At 42.4% G+C, this 21,041-nt stretch overlaps 1 protein-coding gene across 1 annotated transcript in view; it reads right to left on the bottom strand.

Annotated features, from left to right (window-relative positions):
* Positions 1-1,543: 1,543 nt before the first annotated feature.
* The window catches only part of ME3 (malic enzyme 3), a 128,537-nt gene continuing 109,039 nt past the window's right edge, over positions 1,544-21,041 (bottom strand). The window contains exons 9-16 of the mRNA XM_069969674.1: positions 13,619-13,716; positions 10,649-10,762; positions 6,758-6,863; positions 5,591-5,733; positions 5,044-5,217; positions 4,756-4,854; positions 3,907-4,484; positions 1,544-3,646 (exon numbers count right to left, since the gene is read on the bottom strand). Coding sequence (XP_069825775.1) covers positions 4,323-4,484; positions 4,756-4,854; positions 5,044-5,217; positions 5,591-5,733; positions 6,758-6,863; positions 10,649-10,762; positions 13,619-13,716 — 896 coding nt within the window. The 3' untranslated portion in view covers positions 1,544-3,646; positions 3,907-4,322. The remainder of the gene's footprint in view (positions 3,647-3,906; positions 4,485-4,755; positions 4,855-5,043; positions 5,218-5,590; positions 5,734-6,757; positions 6,864-10,648; positions 10,763-13,618; positions 13,717-21,041) is intronic.

Below are 21,041 nucleotides of genomic sequence, written 5' to 3'. Positions count from 1 at the left end.
GGAGGCATGGGAGAAAGTCATGTGATCACATAAGATCAAAATAGAACTTTTTAGAATCAACTTCACTCACCGTGTTATGAGGAAGAAGGATGAGTGGTGGAAGCATGGTGAAGTGGTGAAGCATGGGAGTGGAAACATCATACTTTGGGGGTGCCTTTCTGCAAAGGGGACAGGGTGACTGCATCAAATTAAAGGGAGGATGGATGGAGCCATGCATTGCCAAATTTTGGCCAACAACCTCCTTCCCTCATTAAGATTAATGGGTGGTGGGAGGGTCTTCCAGCATGAAAATGACCCAAAACACACAGCCAGGGCAACTAAGGGTCCATTTACACAGAAAGATTATCTGCCAAAGATTTGAAGCCAAAGCCAGAAACAGACTATAAACAGAGATCAGGGCATAAAGGAAAGCCTGAGATTTTTACTCTTTTTTTTTAAATCTATTCCTGGCTTTGGCTTCAGATCTTTGGCAGATAATCTTTCTGTGTAAATGGACCCTAAGGAGCGGCTCCCTAAGAAGCATTTCAAGTTCCTGGAGTGGCCTAGCCAAAGATCTTGAGAACATGTGTATGGAGTAGGGGGACACACTCCCTGCTGCAGTGTCTACAAACCTGGTCAAGGACTCCAGGAAACGTCCCACCTCTGTAACGGCAATCAAAGGTTTTTGCACTAAATATTAAGTTCTGTTTTCATATTGTATCAAATACTTCATACAATGTGATTTTTTTTATCGTTTTTTCCTGTCACATGTGAAGTGTACCTGCCATATATATATACCCTGATCTATATACAGTAATACCTCGGTTTTCGAACGCTTTGGAACTCGAACTGCTTGGTATTCGAACGAAAATTTACCCAGAAGTAGTGTTTGGAATTCAAACTTTGCTCGGTTTTTGAACGTTTTTGCGAGCGTGGATGGTGGGTTGTACCTGGCGAGTTAAGTGGCTGTATAAGACTGCTGGAGTGCATATACAGTGCAGTAGTAGTACAGGCAGTGCACCACCATCTCCCATACATTACAGTGCTTGGATGGGGGGGATGCTATACAGTAAAGGATGGGTGAGGAGTTGGTGACTACTGTACTATAATTGCTGGTTCTGATCAACATTTCTTATGTTTAATGTCCTGTACATTATAGTGCTGTTCTGTACTGTACTGGTTATACTGAGCACTTATCAGTGTAATAAATGAGTATTGTAGGTAATTATTGGAGGCTGCTGGAACCAATTAATCACATTTACATTATTTCCTATGGGAAGACACTGCCCGGTTTTCAAACTGCTTGGTTCTCAAACTGCCTTCCGGAACGAAGTTTGAAAACAGAGGTACCACTGTACATATATATTTGGGCACACACACTTAATCCGTCCCTGGAAAAAACTTGCAGACACTAGTCGGAAAGTATTTTCAGTAGGAATTTTGGAGTTTATATAAAAGCATTACACAGGAGTGAGCGGCTGTAAATGCAGCAGAGCTGAAGGCTAGACGCATGACAAGACATCAGTGACGGAGACATAATGATCGTAAGACACTGTACAGAGCGTCATCTAAAAGAAGCAGGTTTATTTTAAAAGGAGTTACAAGTATAAAATTTTCCCGGTGGTCCGAGTATAATAGAAACATTCGGTCACATAGGAAGTCAGTGCATAAACATGTTACCATCACAGGGGCTAAGGATCCGGACAATCAATCTGAAGGAGTCTGCACGGATTAGAGGCGGAGCTTACGATTACACACAACAATTCAGATATGAGCACAAAGTATTTTACACCAATAGCCTATACAGCTCACGGACGGCGTCCAGATGGACGAACACGTAAAGAAGACAACACTCAACTGACCATGAATCTTCCCCATTCACTTTGATTATGTAGGGTCCTAGGTGCCAGACCCCACACCGACATAGTCAGAAAGACTTGATAAATAGTCAATAGTTATTACTAAGTACACAATCTAAAATCGACAAGACTGCCGCCAATCTACTGTACAGAAGACAATATGGGGTATTATGGTGGGTATACGCAGATCTTCTGCCCCATCCACCAACAGATCTGACGACAGATTATCTGCCAAACATTTGAAGCCAAACCCAGGAGTGGATTTGAAAAGAGGAGAAATCCAGTCTTTCCTTTATGACCTGTTCTCTGTTTATAGTCTGTTCCTGGGTTTGGCTTCAAATCTTTGGCAGATAATCTGTCGTCAGATCTGTTGGTGGAATAGGGCCTTTAGACTATAGGGTCTATTTGGTGGGGGGAGGGATTCGTCTGGGCCAATATTTACTAACTATGGCTGTCTGTAGGATCGGTAGCTGAGGATGGACGTCTTTATGGTGCAGTGGTTATTTTTTTTATATCTGACAAGTTTTACTATAGAAATCAGCAAACAATTTAAACTATTCCCTTAATAAATTAAAACTTTCCAGTGGTGACATGCCGCAGACTAATCTGCCTGTGGGAGGGAGGACGGGCCTTGTGCCCCTTTCCAGTGGTCCTCATAAACACCCGTAGGGTCCCATACTCCATACTATGGTAAGGTTACCAAATATGTGGGGTCATACCGCTCTTCTGTGTAACAATGACAATACCTATGCTACTTGAGAGGGTGGCGACAAAAGGCATCAGACTGTCCTGTCCCAACATGTTGGTTTTAATTAGCAGAACCATATTCAAATTTTCTCCAACCTATAAAATGGCTACCAATGCAGAGGGAATGAAAAGGGTTAATCCAAACACAGCGCCACCCCTGTCCTCCATTCTGGCTCCATTCACTTCAAATGAGCGACAATACACATCCAAACTGAGGATTAGAGCGATGCTGTTCCTGGAGGAAAGCAGATATGTTTTTCTAATCCTAAATTATCCCTCGAAGGTAACCAGCTATCTGCTGAAAGAAACTATAAGGTTTTATATTTAATCGAATTTTGGTAAATTGATGGAAAATCAATCAGTGTTGCAAAAAAACAACTTCCAAAGTGACACCATGGGAGTTGTAGTTTTGCAACAGTTGGGGAACAGAGATAGATCATCCATATCTGATCAGCGGGGGTCCATCCACCACTATGATGCCTAAAATGAAAAGACTATGACACTTAGCTGAGCTCCACTATATTGCATCTGCAACACTGGCCCATTTACTGTTGTACTGATACAGTAGCTGGCAGGGGGGCGGTGATGTATGTGCCATGGCCTCTGCATGTCAGGCATCACTGGGGTTCCCAGGGGTACGGAATCAATATGAATTCACATTGTGGGGAAAGGCAGTATAAGAAACTCAAAGTGTCAATGTCAACTGAAAAGCTTGTGACGTCAAAAGTTTTGATGGGTCAGGGTCTCATCAAACTAGCTGGGAAAATTGTTGGGGGTCTGAGCACCTAGATCCTGACCGATCAATCTTCTGACATGTCTCTATGGTGATATGTCACATACATGTTTTTTAAATGACAGACAGACTCTTTATTGAATCACCTTCCCAGGTGGGATTTTGCAGCTTCTACTCACCCTGGTCTGGAGATTAGGATATTGGGATCTATACCCAAGCTGTATGCAGATGCCTTCAACATGGATGGCCTCGTAAGGTGTACAGCATATGCAAAAAATGTCGACACCTTGTCAGATTGTTAAAAGATGGTGACTAGAGATGAGCGCAACTTAGGCTAGGTTCACACTGCGTTTTCAGCATCCGTTTAACGCATCCGTTTTTTGCAAAAAAAGCATGAAAAACGGATTGCAAAAAACGGATTCATTTGTGTGCATCCGTTTTTCCATTGACTTCCATTATTAAAAAAAACGGATCCGTTTTTTTTTGGCGGACCAAAACGGATCAAAAAACGTTGCTGACCCTATTTTTCTGGGCGTTAAAAAAAACGGATCCGTTAAACGGATGCTGAAAACGCAGTGTGAACCTAGCCTTAAGCATGCATTCGGCATTTGATTACCGGTGGCTGAAGAAATTGGATGCAGCCCTATGGAGTCCTGGAAAACATGGATACAGCTTATGGCCTATTACTATATCCATGTTTTGCAGGACTCCCTAGGGCTGCATCCAACTTCTGCAGCCACCGGTAATCAAATGCTGAACAATCAGACTCAGACATAGTTAATGGATAATATTTAAGTAGATTGTCTGCCATGATGGATTTTCATTAAACCCACTGATCAGGTGATGACTTGGTAAGGATAGGCTTGTATTACATTCATTGTATTCCAGGTGACGGATCCTTCATGCTTTATGGATTATAGGAAAGCTTTGATTCTTGTTTCTTTGTGTCCTCCCGGTGGAGTGTTTAACAGTGCAACATCACAGTGACCATGACAGGGTGCCGGCTACACGTCCTGTATCTGCATGGCGTTCTCCGGCCACTTGTAATTCTCAATGGTGAAGGAGTCATAGTCCGGGCTGTAGACCAGGGACCTCACAAACGCCTCTTTGTCCCGGGGTTCTGGATACCAGGAAGCCAAGTTATTCTTGTAAGCATAGTCGACAATCTAAGAAAACGGTAAGAACAATTGGTCATGGAGTAGACGTGTACTGCTGAGCCCAATCATAGGATGTACCGATTCTGAAAGGAGCGGGAATAATGGCCGTGGCCTGGTATGTGCTATATGCCTCAGCCTCTACAGGGCCCAGCACCAGGCGTGACTAACATGCTTTATCCTCTATTGTAGCCATTAAGTTTATTTTATCTCTGCAAGTGCGTTCTACAGTGACATTACATAATATCATATCTTTATATTGGTACTGACTAGAGACACTTACCTTGACAGCAATTTTGAAGGACACTTCCCTTATGCTACTTAGCGGAGGATACAACCTGCCCTCGGCTAGATTTTCTTCAGTCACATCTTCTGCAATTGCCTAAGAGAAGACAGAAGCGGTGCCAAATATTACATGAAAGAAAAGTTGGTACCATAGTTGATGATCAGACTGCTCATTCGCTACTGATCAGAGTTGTTCTAGATAGTTGCACAATCCAAAATAAGATCTGTCAACAGCAGCTTGCAGGTAGAGCTATAACCTTATGACTTTAATGCTAGCTATACGCACCTCTGCTGTGGTCAGAAAGATGTCCTCAGAGATATGTCGGACGCCACATGCGATGACCCCCAGAGCCACACCGGGAAAGACATAGGCGTTGTTGCCCTGCCCTGGGTAGAAGGTCTGACCGTTTGGAAGAGTCACCTTAGAGAATGGGCTTCCACTGGCAAAAATACCACGACCCTGGAACATAGACGACACTCACTTTAGAGGTGAGGAAAAACCTTATTATGTGGATGTCAAGAGCGGAGGCCAATGCCAGTTTAGAAGCATATCCCATTGGCTCTAGAGTGGTTCAGAGTTAGAGCCACTGGAGATGCGGTGACTTAAAGGGGTTATCTAAGATTAGAAAAACCACAGCTACTTTCTTGCTCAAACAGCGCCACCCCTGTCCTCAAGTTGTGTGTGGTACTGCAATTCAGCTCCATTTACTTTAATGGAACCAAGCTGCAAAATCCCCACACCCAAGCTGTTTTGTGAAAGAAAGCGGCCATGTTTTTGTAAGCCTGGATAACCCCTTTAAACACTGGCCATTTTAGGGGGCACCTTCCCATACCTCTGTCAGCTGATAGCACTGCTCTGCCGTACACTCCGCCTTGCTAGTTGGGTTACTTAGTGCAAATATAATCGGTCGTTTGTTGAAAGCAGCCATGTTTTTCAGTATCTTTTCCGTAAATGCCCCTCCGATAGCAGCAACACCTAGCAAAGGAAACAAAAGGATTCACCATGACTGATCAAATCCTAATAAAGGGGGATTCTAGGAAGATGGTTTTAGCCACAATTCTGCTCAGGCAGGTGGTAAAAGGGGATAAAACCACCACCACCACCTAACGTTCCCTCTCTGCCCCACGCTGATGCTGTTCTTAAAAAGGCCAGTCCCTCAGCACAGCAATGCCAGGGTTGGCACAAGGAGTCAGTGACCGCCTAATGAGGATACATATATTTTCTCTAATTTACCACCTTCCCGGGCATATAGATTTAGAGAGTCCTGTCCGAGACAACCCCTTTAATACACATATTTTACTCAAGTGTAGTATGGCCTAAAGGTGAATTCTTTCAAATCAACAGGTGTCATAAAGATATATAGGTTTGTAATTTACTTCTAAGTAAAAACCTCAAGTCTTCCAGTACTTATCAGCTGCTGTATGTCCCACAGGAAGTAGTGTATTCTCTTCAGTCTGAGACAGTGCTCTCTGCTGCCACCTCTGTTCATGTCAGGAACTGTCCAGTAGTAGCAAATCCCCATAGAAAACCTCTACTGCTTTGGACAGAGGTGGCAGCAGAGAGCACTGTGTCAGACTGGAAAGAATACATAACTTCCTGTTGGACATACAGCAGCTGATAAATACTGGAAGAGGTTTTTACATAGAAGTACATTACAAAACTATATATCTTTCCGACACTAGTTGATTTGAAAGGAAAAGATAATTGCTGGAGTTCCCCTTTAAGTCACACAAGCCACCATCCGCATTTTGGAGAATCCCCCTGTAGGTCCTGTTTCTGACATAACAGTGGCCCCAGGGAAAAGCAGGAGAACCTATGAGGTCTTATTGATAATGTGTTGAGTATCTACAACGAGAACACCAAAGATTATAAAGTAATAGACAGCAGATGTGGACGTGTTCTGTACACACAGAGTACGGACCCTCAGAGGCATTATATCTTGTGGACCCCAGATCCATATAGAGATGTTAGCTGTGTGGCTCCTCTCCTCTATACTCACCTATAATGGCTGTAGGCTTTAATATTTCCACGGCTTCTTCTAGAGTCTTTACTTGAGGGTGTTCATGGGCAAACATCTCCTTCTCATGATTCAGGTTTCCTCGTCCCTTTAACAGAATGGGAAAATGATCAGCAATAGTGGAGGTGGGATGAGGTGAGATGGCAACAGGGAGGACACCAAGCTCGGTCAAGATAGAGGTAGAAAGCGTTATCGTGTTATAGAAGAAAGGTCTCGCTAGTCAATGTCCCTTAAGATCTGAGCAGCCCACCCAAGAAATTACCCATCAATCCTTGACTCTTGTTGGGGGTCAAGGGCCATGGAGTACTGTGCTTATATGATACAGGTATTACTGGAGTACTGTGCTTATGGGATACAAGTATTACTGGAGTACTGTGCTTATGTGGTACAAGTATTAGTGGAGTACTGTGCTTATGTGATAGTATTACTGGAGTACTGTGCTTATGTGATACAAGTATTAGTGGAGTACTGTGCCTATGAGATTACTGGAGTACTGTGCTTATGTGATACAAGTATTACTGGAGTACTGTGCCTATGAGATTACTGGAGTACTGTGCTTATGGGATACAAGTATTACTGGAGTACTGTGCCTATGAGATTACTGGAGTACTGTGCTTATGTGATACAAGTATTACTGGAGTACTGTGCCTATGAGATTACTGGAGTACTGTGCTTATGGGATACAAGTATTACTGGAGTACTGTGCTTATGTGATAGTATTACTGGAGTACTGTGCTTATGGGATACAAGTATTACTGGAGTACTGTGCTTATGGGATACAAGTATTACTGGAGTACTGTGCTTATGTGATGGTATTACTGGAGTACTGTGCTTATGAGATACAAGTATTACTGGAGTACTGTGCTTATGTGATACAGGTATTACTGGAGTATTGTGCTTCTGGGATACAAGTATTACTGGAGTACTGTGCTTCTGGGATACAAGTATTACTGGAGTACTGTGCTTATGTGATGGTATTACTGGAGTACTGTGCTTATGTGATGGTATTACTGGAGTACTGTGCTTATGGGATACAAGTATTACTGGAGTACTGTGCTTATGGGATACAAGTATTAGTGGAGTACTGTGCTTATGTGATACAAGTATTAGTGGAGTACTGTGCTTATGTGATACAAGTATTACTGGAGTACTGTGCTTATGTGATACAAGTATTACTGGAGTACTGTGCTTCTGGGATACAAGTATTACTGGAGTACTGTGCTTATGGGATACAAGTATTAGTGGAGTACTGTGCTTATGGGATACAAGTATTACTGGAGTACTGTGCTTATGGGATACAAGTATTACTGGAGTACTGTGCTTATGTGATACAGGTATTACTGGAGTACTGTGCTTATGTGATGGTATTACTGGAGTACTGTGCTTATGTGATACAGGTATTACTGGAGTACTGTGCTTATGGGATACAAGTATTACTGGAGTACTGTGCTTATGGGATACAAGTATTACTGGAGTACTGTGCTTATGGGATACAAGTATTACTGGAGTACTGTGCTTATGGGATACAAGTATTACTGGAGTACTGTGCTTATGGGATACAAGTATTAGTGGAAAACTGTGCTTTTGGGATACAAGTATTACTGGAGTACTGTGCTTATGTGATACAAGTATTACTGGAAAACTGTGATTTTGGAATACAACCATTAGGCAGCCTAAGGCCACAATTTCCCATAATGGAGTCTATGCACTGTTCATTGTTTTCCCATATGAATATAAATAGGTGCAACCTTCTGTGCTGATCTAATTCATACATTTCTGAGACAGATCCTGCAATCCCCTGTAATAAAAACATTGTGGCGTCCTCCAGTAAACACCAATGGGAGCCCACTGCATATGCACTGAATTCAATTATAAAATACTTGCAGTGAGCTCCCCCTAATGGTGGCTACAAGCAGCCATAATGTGATCTTTTAACCCTATGTCTATGCAGGGAATTTGCAGAATTTTTGCTCTTAAGTATAATGATTGCCAAAGTGAAATAACCATTGGCAATGAGCTCTGGACGTCTTGTTTTGATGCAGCTGTAATGTGATCGCTCGGGTGTCAGATGCTGGGAATAACTAGTGAGCGGGGAGCAGTGAACACGGCCACAGACGTTCACTTATTTTCTTTATGGAGAAAAATAGTATTTTTGGGCAGAACAACTAAAACTTTATAGAGTTCGTGTCCATCTGCTGCTCACAGTTATCGGCACTGATGCGGTTACGGCCCGGTGGAGTCTTAGCACCAACTGTTTTATTTTATGGGGATTATTTGCTGCCCACAAAAATCATAAAAACTGCATTGTCTCAGATTTTCTTTTTCTCTCCAGGATGGAGAACGGAAACGTGGTTTTATTTATTTCTTGGCAGAAAAGTCATGTGAGAGAGCTGGAAGACGGCAAATAGCAGCAATCATCCCCAATCTCCGGCCCAGGCCGAGCCGCGCAGTAAATGCTAACAACACAGCTCTGCTAGAACCCCCTTAGGAACAAGCCATTTTCGGTCTTAAGACCTGAAGAAATTTTAAGCATTCCAATTTTTTTATTTTTTTTTAGGAAGAAGCACAAGGCCAAGATTTCGTGCAGTAAGATGCAGTTTGTCGTATTTCAGAGATTTCAGAGCAGATTTTAGATATAAATAATTATGCATAATAATAATGCAAATAGTCATAAAACATATAAACCAGCCAGTGCTACATCATTTAGTTGTTTCTTTATATCTGAAAAGTCCTGCAATCCTTTCCTTCAGGTGGGTCATGTGATCTCATGGTGGCCCCCTAGAAATCACATGTGTTTCTGTGCTTGCACTGGGGTCACTCTCTCTGTCACAACTTCCTATATGATTAAACTGCATTGACTGTTCCATACACACACTCCACAGGGGGAAGACCTCGATTAGAGTTCGTTAATGATGGGTTCGCGTCTCCTGTCACACAGTTATAACGGCTTTGGGGTACATGACTACCTATTATATCTGAATGGTTAGCATGTAAGAATACATTTCCAGCTATCTCTGGTTAATAGCAACATAAATGCTGAGCGGAAAAACGGCAACGTGTGAACACAGCCTAAGGGTAGCTTCAGACACACACCGGAGCCGCAGCATATCCGATCTAAATAAGTGAACACAGCATTAAATCTGCTGCAGATCCTGTACGTGTGAATGCACCCTGACAGTCATTTATGAATCTGTGCCATCTATAACAGGTGGTAGGCTGGGTCCACAGGTGTCCGGATGGTATTTTTATGCAAAATTAGCAGGTCCCACCTGTATTAGTATCGGTGCCAGAGAGTCATTGTGATGACATCATCTACTAGGAGGGTTAGGTCTACACTAGGTTACAATTTACCTTACATCACACGGCTGGCAGCACGCCTGAACAAGCAATGCCCCTTGGGAAAAAGACAAAAACTATCAAAACCCTTCTTGCTTTATCTTCCAACTATAGTGCTGAAGCTTTAACTCCTTTACATAGGGGCAGTTACATTCTTGTATATAGGAGCAGTATTATAGTAGTTATATTCTTGTATATAGGAGCAGTATTATAGTAGTTATATTCTTGTATATAGGAGCAGTATTATAGTAGTTATATTCTTGTATATAGGATGCAATATTATAGTAGTTATATTCTTGTCCATAGCAGCAGTATTATAGTAGTTATATTCTTGTATATAGGAGCAGTATTATAGTAGTTATATTCTTGTATATAGGAGCAGTATTATAGTAGTTATATTCTTGTACATAGAAGCAGTATTATAGTAGTTATACTGATGGGGCAGTATTATTTTTATTCACATCGCTCTTTGGCTGCACCAATCTTATCAGCTATACATCCCTACCGTATAGCTCATATATAACTGTATCCACTCACCTTCACTATAAGTCCCTTTGAGTCTACCATCCAGATCTTCTTTTTGGCTTCTTCTCTTGGAATTCCTTCTTTCTCCATAGCCATAATAATGAGAAGTGCTATTCCCATGGCAGCCTGAGGAATACAGAAAATGCTATAATGTACATACACAATATAAGGTAACATATATCAGTTAAGCTGCGCTTACAGATGAGGCCAATACATGAGTTTCCTATAAAAGCCCCAGCAATCTATGGTGTTAGAGGGTTCTCCCCTGTACCATGTCATAGTCTGGTCTAAGTATAGCACTATATAGCTGTAGCAGAGTTGTATCTGATGTACAGACACAATGGTAACAGTAGAAAAATCTGTCAAAACTGAGACCCCTTGGATCATGCAGCGTAACTCAACACAAAAATCTAAATCACAGACAGCTTGGATGACAAAGATGTTGTCTACAGATTATATGTGAGAACTTGTCAATGTTCTGGCAGTAAGTGATGTGATAACAAGCCGGAATTATGTAACTAGTATGTCAGATTGACATGAGACACTTCGTCTCATCTGGGCCCAATGCCCGAATGACTAGTTTCATATTACAGCTCAGTTCATAGAGGTTGAAGCTCAAATCTTCACATACATTTCCCAAAACTTCTGCAAAGATACAGTGAGACATAACATTCTGCCTGTTACCATCAGTAAAGGGAGCTTAAGAGCTTACTGCATACAGTGTCATTATTAAAGCGTAACTGTCATGTTTTTTTTTTTATTGCAGAAATTAGTAGTATAAGCGATTTTAAGAAACTCTGTAATAGGTTTCATCAGCCAAAAAAGCCTCCTTCTGTACTCAGAAAGCAATCTCCCAGCCTCCCCCCTGACTTCTTATCTGTGCATTATCAGGCAAACACGTCTTCATTACAGAGAAGCCAGTGAAGACGGGCTCTGCTCTCTCCATTGTAAGCCTATGAAGGGGGGAGGGGCCGAGGGAGATGAGGGAGCAGGAAGAGGTGACATGAAGGTCAGCTGTTTGTAGATTGGGCACCTAAAACGCTAAATTCAGGGGTCAGAAAGGTCAGTGCTTATCTATGAACTTACTGAGAGAAGATTGCAGGGTGTGCAAAAACGGTGCAAAAACGGACGCATTTGTGTGCATTCTTTATTTTTATTATCATTAATAATAATAAATAATAATAATAATAATAGATCAAAATGGATCCTTTTTATTTTAGCATACACAAAAATGTGGTTGACTATTAATGCCCAATTCACACTGAACAAAAATGGCAGACATGTCAATTCTTTGAGTGGAGAGGGTAGGGAATGGACGCGCGTGCTACCTCCCATTCACTTAATGCAGGACACGGAGCACGGCGGGATTCTGCTGCAAAATTCTGCCGTTTTTGCTCAGTGTGAACTGGGCCTAAAAGTACAAATTTAAACAAGGATCAGTTACACTGACTACAAAAACGCAGTGCGAAGCCAGCTTTACAGCTGACTCTGCTTATGAGAAACCCAGAGAAGAGGGGCATATTTAGAGGGGATCATCCACTGATGGCCATAATATGTGGCTGTGTTGCCCTACCTGGCACAGTTCACATCGTCCCTTTTTTCCATTAAGTCAAGGCTTTTTTTTTTCTTACTGAAACAATAGCAAAGTCTGTAGCTCACTTCTTGACCTAAAAAAAACTGTGGATAACTGACATTTGTAGCCACTTTCAAAGTTTTGCTGGTCGTCACTGGAAACAGACAACGCTTCAGCACCACCTGTTGTCAGACATGTGACCTAAGTGCTCACTGTAACTGCCAACTGAGATCCCACAATGAAAGTGTATTTTCGGCAAAATTCATAGCACATAAGCCAGCACAAATCTAAATGTAATGAAGTGATATTATTATAGAAATGGGGAAAGAATTCTAAGTAACCAATAACCAGGGAATATTGGTTACCTCTCCTCTGTATTATATATTATATATTAGTTTCCAATGCTTTTCCCGATGGATCAGAAGAGTGTTCACCTTACATAACATGAAGGAAATATGATTGGAGACCTAGAGATCTCCTAATAAGAGCAGAAGCCTGGCTCTGACTCACCGACATCTCGCTGCTGAGGGAAGATATTTTTACATTCAGTCCATTTTCGGCCTTAAATAAAAACTGTAAAAGAATTCTGGAAAGCAGCTGTCTATTGCTATGTATTAACAGAGGTCACGTCCGAAAAAAGTAAACTATCATCCTAAGCCCAGCAGAATGCAGAATAGGTCCGGTACTTACATAGTGCAACTAGAAAGGCAACAGAATGTTGTTCCTGGGATCATCTCTCTGGTGCAAATTAAAGAGGGTCCTTGACTACCTCAGACTAGACAGATATATGTGATAAGGCCCTGCTGGCTTCTAGACCTGGCCAAAGACCCAAAGGTCATGGAGCTCTGGAAGGTGTCAGAATCCATGGGAAATCAGATGCTAGTCGGATTGACTGTTTAAAAAGGCTTTTGGCTATGGTCGGACAGCTTTATTTTTAGGTTCCCCATCCCTGGTTTAAAGTAGTAGAAATATTCCCGTCTATGGACCCATTTAGCTTCCGGACCCACAAGTGCCAGCATTTCTCCTATCCAATACTTATCAGCTGCTGTATGTCCTGCAGGAAGTGGTGTATTCTTTCCAGTCTGACACAGTGCTCTCTGCTGCCACCTCTGTCCATGTCAGGAACTGTCCTGAGCAGGAGAGGTTTTCTACGTGGATTTGCTACTGCTCTGGACAGTTCCTGACATGGACAGAGATGGCAGCAGAGAGCACTGTGTCAGACTGGAAAGAATACACCACTTCCTGCAGGATATACAGCAGCTGATAAGTACTGGAAGACTTGAGAGTTTTAAATAGAAGTAAATTACAAATCTGGATAAACTTTCTGACAACTGTTGATTTCAAAACAGTTACTTTTTTGACGGAGTACCCCTTTATTCCTGGCTATTGTCACTTTTTCTGTCACTTACCTCACCAGCTCCTTGAAAGACAAATTTATGGTCAGACAGTTTGCCATTTGTGATCCTGAGGGCAGCCAGGAGACCCGCCACGGCCACCGATGCCGTGCCTGAAACACAAGAAAGAATACAATATCATTGTACATGATGGGCAATACTCTACAATATAAACTATGGGGGAGATTTATCAAACATGGTGTAAAGTGAAACTGGCTCAGTTGCCCCTAGCAATCAATCAGATTCCACCTTTCACACTTATTCACCACCATACGTTGTGAAATGAATAGAAAATAGAGTCAAGACATTGACAAGGTTAGAAATAATGATTTGTATTTGAAATAACATTGTTCTTACATCACACTTTGCTTTCGTCAAAGATTCCACCTTTTGCAGCAATTCCAGCATTGCACACCTTTGGCATTCTAGCTATTAATCTGTTGAGGTAAGCTGGAGAAATTGCACCCCACGCTTCTAGAAGCAGCTCCCACAAGTTGGATTGGCTGGATGGCCACTTCTGGCGTACCATACGGTCAAGCCAGTAGTGGATTATAATAGGGGCGTTCCGGGTGGTAACCCGGGGCCCTGAGCTCCTGGGGGGCCCATGACCACCCAAAGAGACTTATACTTTCAAGGGTGTACTGTCTCCTGTCTACACTTCCGCTTTCTTTTTCTACTCTGGTTAGAGCCTGTTTGTGCTGTCCTCTGAAGGGAGTAGTACACACCGTTGTAGGAAATCTTCAATTTCTTAGCAATTTCTCGCATGGAATAGCCTTCATTTCTAAGTACAAGAATAGACTGTGAAGTTTCAGATAAAAGTTCTCTTTTTCTGGCCATTTTGAGCGTTTAATTGACCCGACAAATGTGATGCTCCAGAAACACAATCTGCTCAAAGGAAGGTCAGTTTTGTAGCTTTTGTAACCAGCTAAACTGTTTTCAGATGTGTGAACATGATTGCACAAGGGTTTTCTAATCATCAATTAGCCTTCTGAGCCAATGAGCAACCACATTGTACCATTAGAACACTGGAGTGATAGTTGCTGGAAATGGGCCTCTATACACCTATGTAGATACTGCACCAAAAACCAGACATTTGCAGCTAGAATAGTCATTTACCACATTAGCAGTGTATAGAGTGTATTTGTTTAAAGTTAGGACTAGTTTAACGTTATCTTCATTGAAAAGTACAGTGCTTTTCCTTCAAAAATAAGGACATTTCAATGTGACCCCAAACTTTTGAACGGTAGTGTACATCCTCTAAAGATCCTGATCTCAGAGCCTTATGATCTTAAGGCTGTAAAGTAAGGAAAGATTCAATTCCCCACAATGAAGTGAACTCCCACGGTGGCCTTTGCCCCATTCAAATTCTACGGGGCACCGATTACTTCCAAACGGCCCTATTTACTAGGTAGCGTCTGGATACAGGAACACAGAAAAACATTCTGCACAGTGACACAGGACACAGGACTGAGGCGGCTCTATATAAGTGTAGATGATAGAAGAGACCTTAGCTGTATCTACACTAAGCTGCTTCTCCTGTCTGGTGCAACATTGTCTGAGCCTCTACCTGCAGCCAATAGGGGGAGCTCTCTGCATACAGACGTATACAACCCCTATTGAACTGATTGCTAGTGGTATACATTCATGATGTGGCATTTGGCTATGACCAATGCTGAAATGCTCGGCCCTATGCTTTCTGTGTGTGAGATAGACCCCAGAATAAGATCTACAATAAGAAAAATTCTGGATATTTACATGACAACTAGTAATGAAAACAGCATTATACAATAAAAACCAGGCCAAGAAATCACGCCAGATGATGTCATAATAAGCGCTGGGTGGAGACGCAGAGATCCCAGAGACCTCAGCAACACAGCCAGAATTATTACCGTATTATGTGGATTATGTGACCGACAAAAACGTCAAAGGAATTTACACCTCCGGTTTGTAGCCGCTCTGGATCGAGGAGGATTAGGATTTCAGCTTTTCACTTATTAATGTGGAAACCATTATGGATCTATGGCTGGACGCCCATCATGTAGTAGCATCCCATAGGGTGACATTATGGGAAATAGCAGAGTCATAGATAGTTCTCGAGCAGAACTAATGGGCAATGTTATGCTAATAAAGTTTTATCATTGTATGCTGAAATTTGAATGGCTGAAACCTGTTTATAGCTCAACAGCATTAGGGTTGAAAGCAGTGGAGTCAAACTTGCAGCCCTCCAGTTGTTGCAAAACTACAACTCCCATCATGCCTGGGTAGGCACAGCTTTAGATAGTTATAATGTCTATCATTTCTTATATCACTGCGCACACACACACACACACACACACACACACACACACACACAGAAGATGGAATCCTGCTCCCCTGTAGCTCTTTAGCACAGTAATAGAAGCAGAATGGAGGACATTATACAGCAATACTGAGCAGTGTAAGCTGTTAATCCTGCACTAGATCTTTTAGTAACTTCTGTCTCTCTCTTATTTCAGCTCCTCTCCATAGACTTGTACAGTCTACTGCAAACTGATCCCTCAGTGAGCTAATCCATAGAGATAAATGTGAGCAGCATTGTCTAGTTGATGAGTTCAGGAAGGAGGAGGAGGAAGGGGGAAAGGAGCCTGAGAAAGTGAAGTATTTATTTTGTCTAATAAGATACATTACAAAATATCTTTCTATCACTTCTATCATACTAAAATTTGTGCAAATTTTGGTTATCCAGGATTAGAAAAAAACACGCCCACACATATACAAGAGCAGTAAACATTCTAGGAGAGACGGAATGAGCTCGCTCAGGTCCAGTCTCTCTAAAATGGAAAAGAAAGATTAAAGTGGTTATCACAGCACAGCCATATTCTTGCAACAACAGCACCACCCTTGGTCCTCAGGCTGTGTTTGGCTTCATTCACTTAAGTGGGAAAACTCACACCCAAACTGAGGACAAGAGACGTCTTGAAGAAAGCGGCCTTTTTTTTTTTTTTTTTTTAGAAACAATGGGGGAGATTTATCAAACAAGGTGTAAAGTGAGACTGTCTCAGTTGCCCCTAGCAACCAATCAGATTCCACCTTTCATTTTCCAAAGAGTCTGTGTGGAATGAAAGGTGGAATCTGATTGGTTGCTAGGGGCAACTGAGCCAGTTTCACTTTACTCCATGTTTGATAAATCTTCCCCATAGTTTTAGTTTTATTGATTTTTCAACAACAGGACAGAGCCAGAAGGAATTACACTGACATAACAAAACCAAGTAGTTACAGTGTGCTAAAGTCATCCTGACCCACACAGGGAGAGCATAGGTCGTACAGAACAGACCGGATTTATAAGGAAAACACAAATAAGAATCTTCCTAGGCTGGGGTAGAGGGCAGAGGAGAAGAAGGGGGGCACATGTTTTTCACTCGTATGACCCCTTTAAAGTACAGGTATTTTCATGGAACCTGTCACATTGGGAAAAAATGCTGTATAGAGCAGGAGGAGAGGAGTCTGCCTATTGTGTCTCTATCCATCCTCCCCTTTACAACTACAGATTATTATATATAAACACTGTATATATATCTCCAAATTAATATGCTATCTGGAATAATTTGCCAATACAGTGGTACCTTGGTTTAAGAGTAACTTGGTTTAAGAGCGTTTTGCAAGAAGAGCTCACAGTTTTTCAAAATTGTGACTTGGTTTAAGAGCATTGCTTTGGTTTAAGAGCTCCTGGTACTGGGTGGGAGCGTGAGTGGGGGAGGGGCATGGCCTGCATAGCGGGGTCTGCAGCACAGTATTCTGACCCAGGAAGTCTCTCTCACCTTCCAATTTATAGCAGATCCACTTCAGGCTGGGGCTTGCATCAGGGGACAGGACTGTGGGAGTAATCTCTTTATAGCTTTAACCCCTCTCTCCCCGGACAGAGAGTGCTGCTATACTGTGTCCACATCTGCCCTGCTTATTCCTTCATGCTCCCTGCAGTCTCTATCAGTCCCTGTGTTTCCCATCCTCTCCATTCCTGCTATAATGTGCTTGCACTCACACTCAGCTATACACACTGCTGCTATAATGTGCTTGCATTCACACTCCGCTATACACACTGCTGCTATAATGATTATAAAATGATTTTTGGGGTGTGGAACCAATTGTCTATATTTCAATGATTTCTTATGGGAAAATTTGCTTTGGTATAAGAGTGGATTTGGATTACAAGCACGGTCCCGGAACGAATTATGCTCGTAATCCAAGGCACCACTGTAATCATTATATGAAATGGAGAAGGAATGTCAGTTCAGAAGATGACCACTAGGTGTCAGTATATCTGCATGCTTAATCCCAGCAGCTGGTCCCTGGTACAGCTGTTATTTACAGCCAGGGAGGATTTATTTTACTTTTATGTCATTTATCTCATCATTAACATGAAATCCCAATTGTATTTCTGATAAAAGGAGTATTCACCTTGAAAAACTGTTTTGTCTCTGACCAATGTATTGTCTCTATGCAATCTATTGCCCACTGTTGTCAGCCATTTCCTGTTCTTCAAAGTGAAAAGTGTTGTGTCCTGCATGTTGCCCTATTACCAAGCAGCAATTAGTAGCAGGGACTCATGTACTGTATTAACAGCATTTATGGGGGATTGGTCAGGTGAGTATCCCTCATTTCTAAGAACCCTGCTACCTATTATGTTTCCCAGACAAACCCTTTTAGTGTAAAGGATAGCACCAAAGTAATAACCAGCACTGCAGCTGCACTTGCACTACCCTGCATCCCCACTGGGTGGCTCTGTTTGCCTATGGGGTGGAAAAGTCACACAACTCCCATGGAGCCGTCAACTATCCCAGGCCTCACAATGATAATTCTACAACATGTTTCTCAGTTTATCTGTTTCCTCATCACCAAATACACTGGCTGGAAACCAAATGAAATAATTGAAACAATGAGTCTCCCAAAAAAATCCCAGTAATAAGATTATAGAGGAGGCCGCACGTGAGGAAGTCTAGAATTATCCATCAGGAAAAAATATGATGGCTCCGTGTATTATGTGCTGCGTGTCGGAGCCCCAGGGGAGGGCAATCTGTTAGTCATACACCTCGCCTCTAATCACCGGAGCTCAAAGATGAACAGGGGGAAGAGTCACAGCTGTATACAGCAAGATCACCGCCAAATACACGGCCAGAGCGGAAATCCACAAATCTGCCCGCTCCATCACTAGAGAAAAGGGATGCAAGAGTGCTAATCATACATCAGCTAGTGTATAATACTACAGCACCCAATAACAGGGGCAGTATTATAGTAAAAATAGTAGCAATCAAGTGGATAGCCGGCACTACTAACAGGACGCTGCTGAATAGATGGACGAGCAATGAATGAGGTCACGTGAAGAAGAGCTGGAGGTGCACAGATGCAACAAAGTAAATCCTATGGAGACAAAGAATGCAGCACTCACCAGTAAGCAGCAGAGTCTTCTATTACTGACATCTAGGGCACAAGCCAGTAAGGGGAAGGGTGGTAAGCAGGCACTACTCTGGAGGCGACTGATTTGCGCAGTCCACGCTTTAATAGGACGCAGACTTCTACATCAGTGTCTCAGAGCAGAAATCACAGCACCCAGAACAGATACGTTACTCCCCACTACTTGCCCAGGGAAGAGCAGAGAGGGTGGTGACTTTCTATTGATAACATAGATAACATAACCCAATGTTCTGCTGCAGTGTCCCGGTACCTGTATCCAAACTACAAAGGTCTAATGTTGTCATGTGGCTGTAACACTGCTAGTATTGCATATACGGAAGTATTACAGTGAACATACAAGGGTTAATACTCTTCTGCACTGCCACTCCTGGTGGGTCACCTGTCAAGAATGTAAGGAACTTGGTCACATGACCTTCTATCCGGCAGCTTCTATCAGAAGTGTGGTCCAAGTGAACATACAAGGGTTAATACTGCTCTGCATTGCCACTCCTGGTGGGTCACATATCAAGAATGTAAGGAACTTGGTCACATGACTTTCTATCCGGTAGCTTCTATTAGAAGTGGGGTACAAGTCTCCCAGGGTTAAGCCTTTTCTGGGTAAGAACCAATCACTCCAAATCTAAGGACCACCCTTCCACTCCCCGAAGGGCTGGAGGATACTAGTAAGTCCTGGCTAATAACTAGGGAAGGAACAGTAAGTGTTTTAGTCTATGCCAATGATGGCTAACCTTGACACTCCAGCTGTTGCAAAACTACAACTCCCATCATGCCTGGGCAGCCAAAGCCATATCTTTGGTTGTTCAGGCATGATGGGAATTGTAGTTTTGCAACAGCTGGAGTGTCAAGGTTAGCCATCACTGGTCTATGCCGATCTGCAAGGCCTTGTTAAAAAATTTAAGCCTAGTTTGTTTCCAGGGGTTGTCCTGGATTTTAAAAAACATAGCTATGTAGCAGCTATATTTTTCGAATCCTGGATAATCCCTTTAAATTTCTTTCCCCTCTATTCTTCCTCATTTGATTGATTACAAAGTTAAAATACCAGTTTTCCATAGAGTCTCGCAGTCGTCCAGGAAACAAATGAATATTGTAACTTGAGGGAACGGTCTCCAAAATAACAGGCCGACTAATGGTGCAAACATAGAAACCATAATAACGCTTGATCCACCCGAAGCCGCGGATTAGCATTTCTGTTGGGAAAATGATTATACATGAACTCTGATCATTTCATTGCAATATTTCACGCTCTGATATTACTGTATCCAGCCTCCCGATATACACGCCCACCCCCCATTAACATGCCTCTTCAGCAGGGGTCCCGCATCCCACCATTTTCTCATAGAATAGGCTCTCTAGCAAGCCTTGAGATGTTTACTCAGAGGTCTGCTTAACTTTCAGAGACATCATGTACTCCATATAAAGTGACATAATGACAGCGATACTCTATTAGTACAAACTAATGAATCCTCCAGAGGGGAACGGAGCTGATATGAGGACAGATTAGATTTCGGAGCTGATATGAAAAATAAAAAAAGCATTTAGTGTTCCTGCTTACAAAGCCAGTGAGAAATTATTCCGAACGGGAAGAGGTAGAGGATCGCCACTGGTCAGATTGGGGAAAGGGGTCAAAAAAAGGACTTGAGGCAAATATACAATAGTGTCTTGTTATATAAAGGGCTAACTCAGAGCCCCGTTGCTAAATCAGTAATGTGGCCCCCAATTTACCATGTACCATTCATAATACTGGGGTCTTCTTATGTAGTTAAGGGGTCTTTGAGATCCCAGCAGGGTGTGTCTGTAAGAGGGGAAGTCTTTTACTCGCATCTTTTTGGTATTAGACAACCCCTTCTCTACCCCATTCATCATCTGACCAAGACAGGTCCTGCTCCCGCACCCCCTGGCAATAAGGGGGTGTACGGGCCAGTTATTCATTTCCACAGTAAAAAAAAAACGTGAACAGTTTGGAAGTTCTGGTTCTGCAATGTTTTTCTGG

The sequence above is a fragment of the Dendropsophus ebraccatus genome, chromosome 5 (genome assembly GCF_027789765.1).
Source record: "Dendropsophus ebraccatus isolate aDenEbr1 chromosome 5, aDenEbr1.pat, whole genome shotgun sequence".
Classification (NCBI taxonomy): domain Eukaryota; kingdom Metazoa; phylum Chordata; class Amphibia; order Anura; family Hylidae; genus Dendropsophus; species Dendropsophus ebraccatus.
This window is presented reverse-complemented; position numbering and strand designations above follow the sequence as displayed.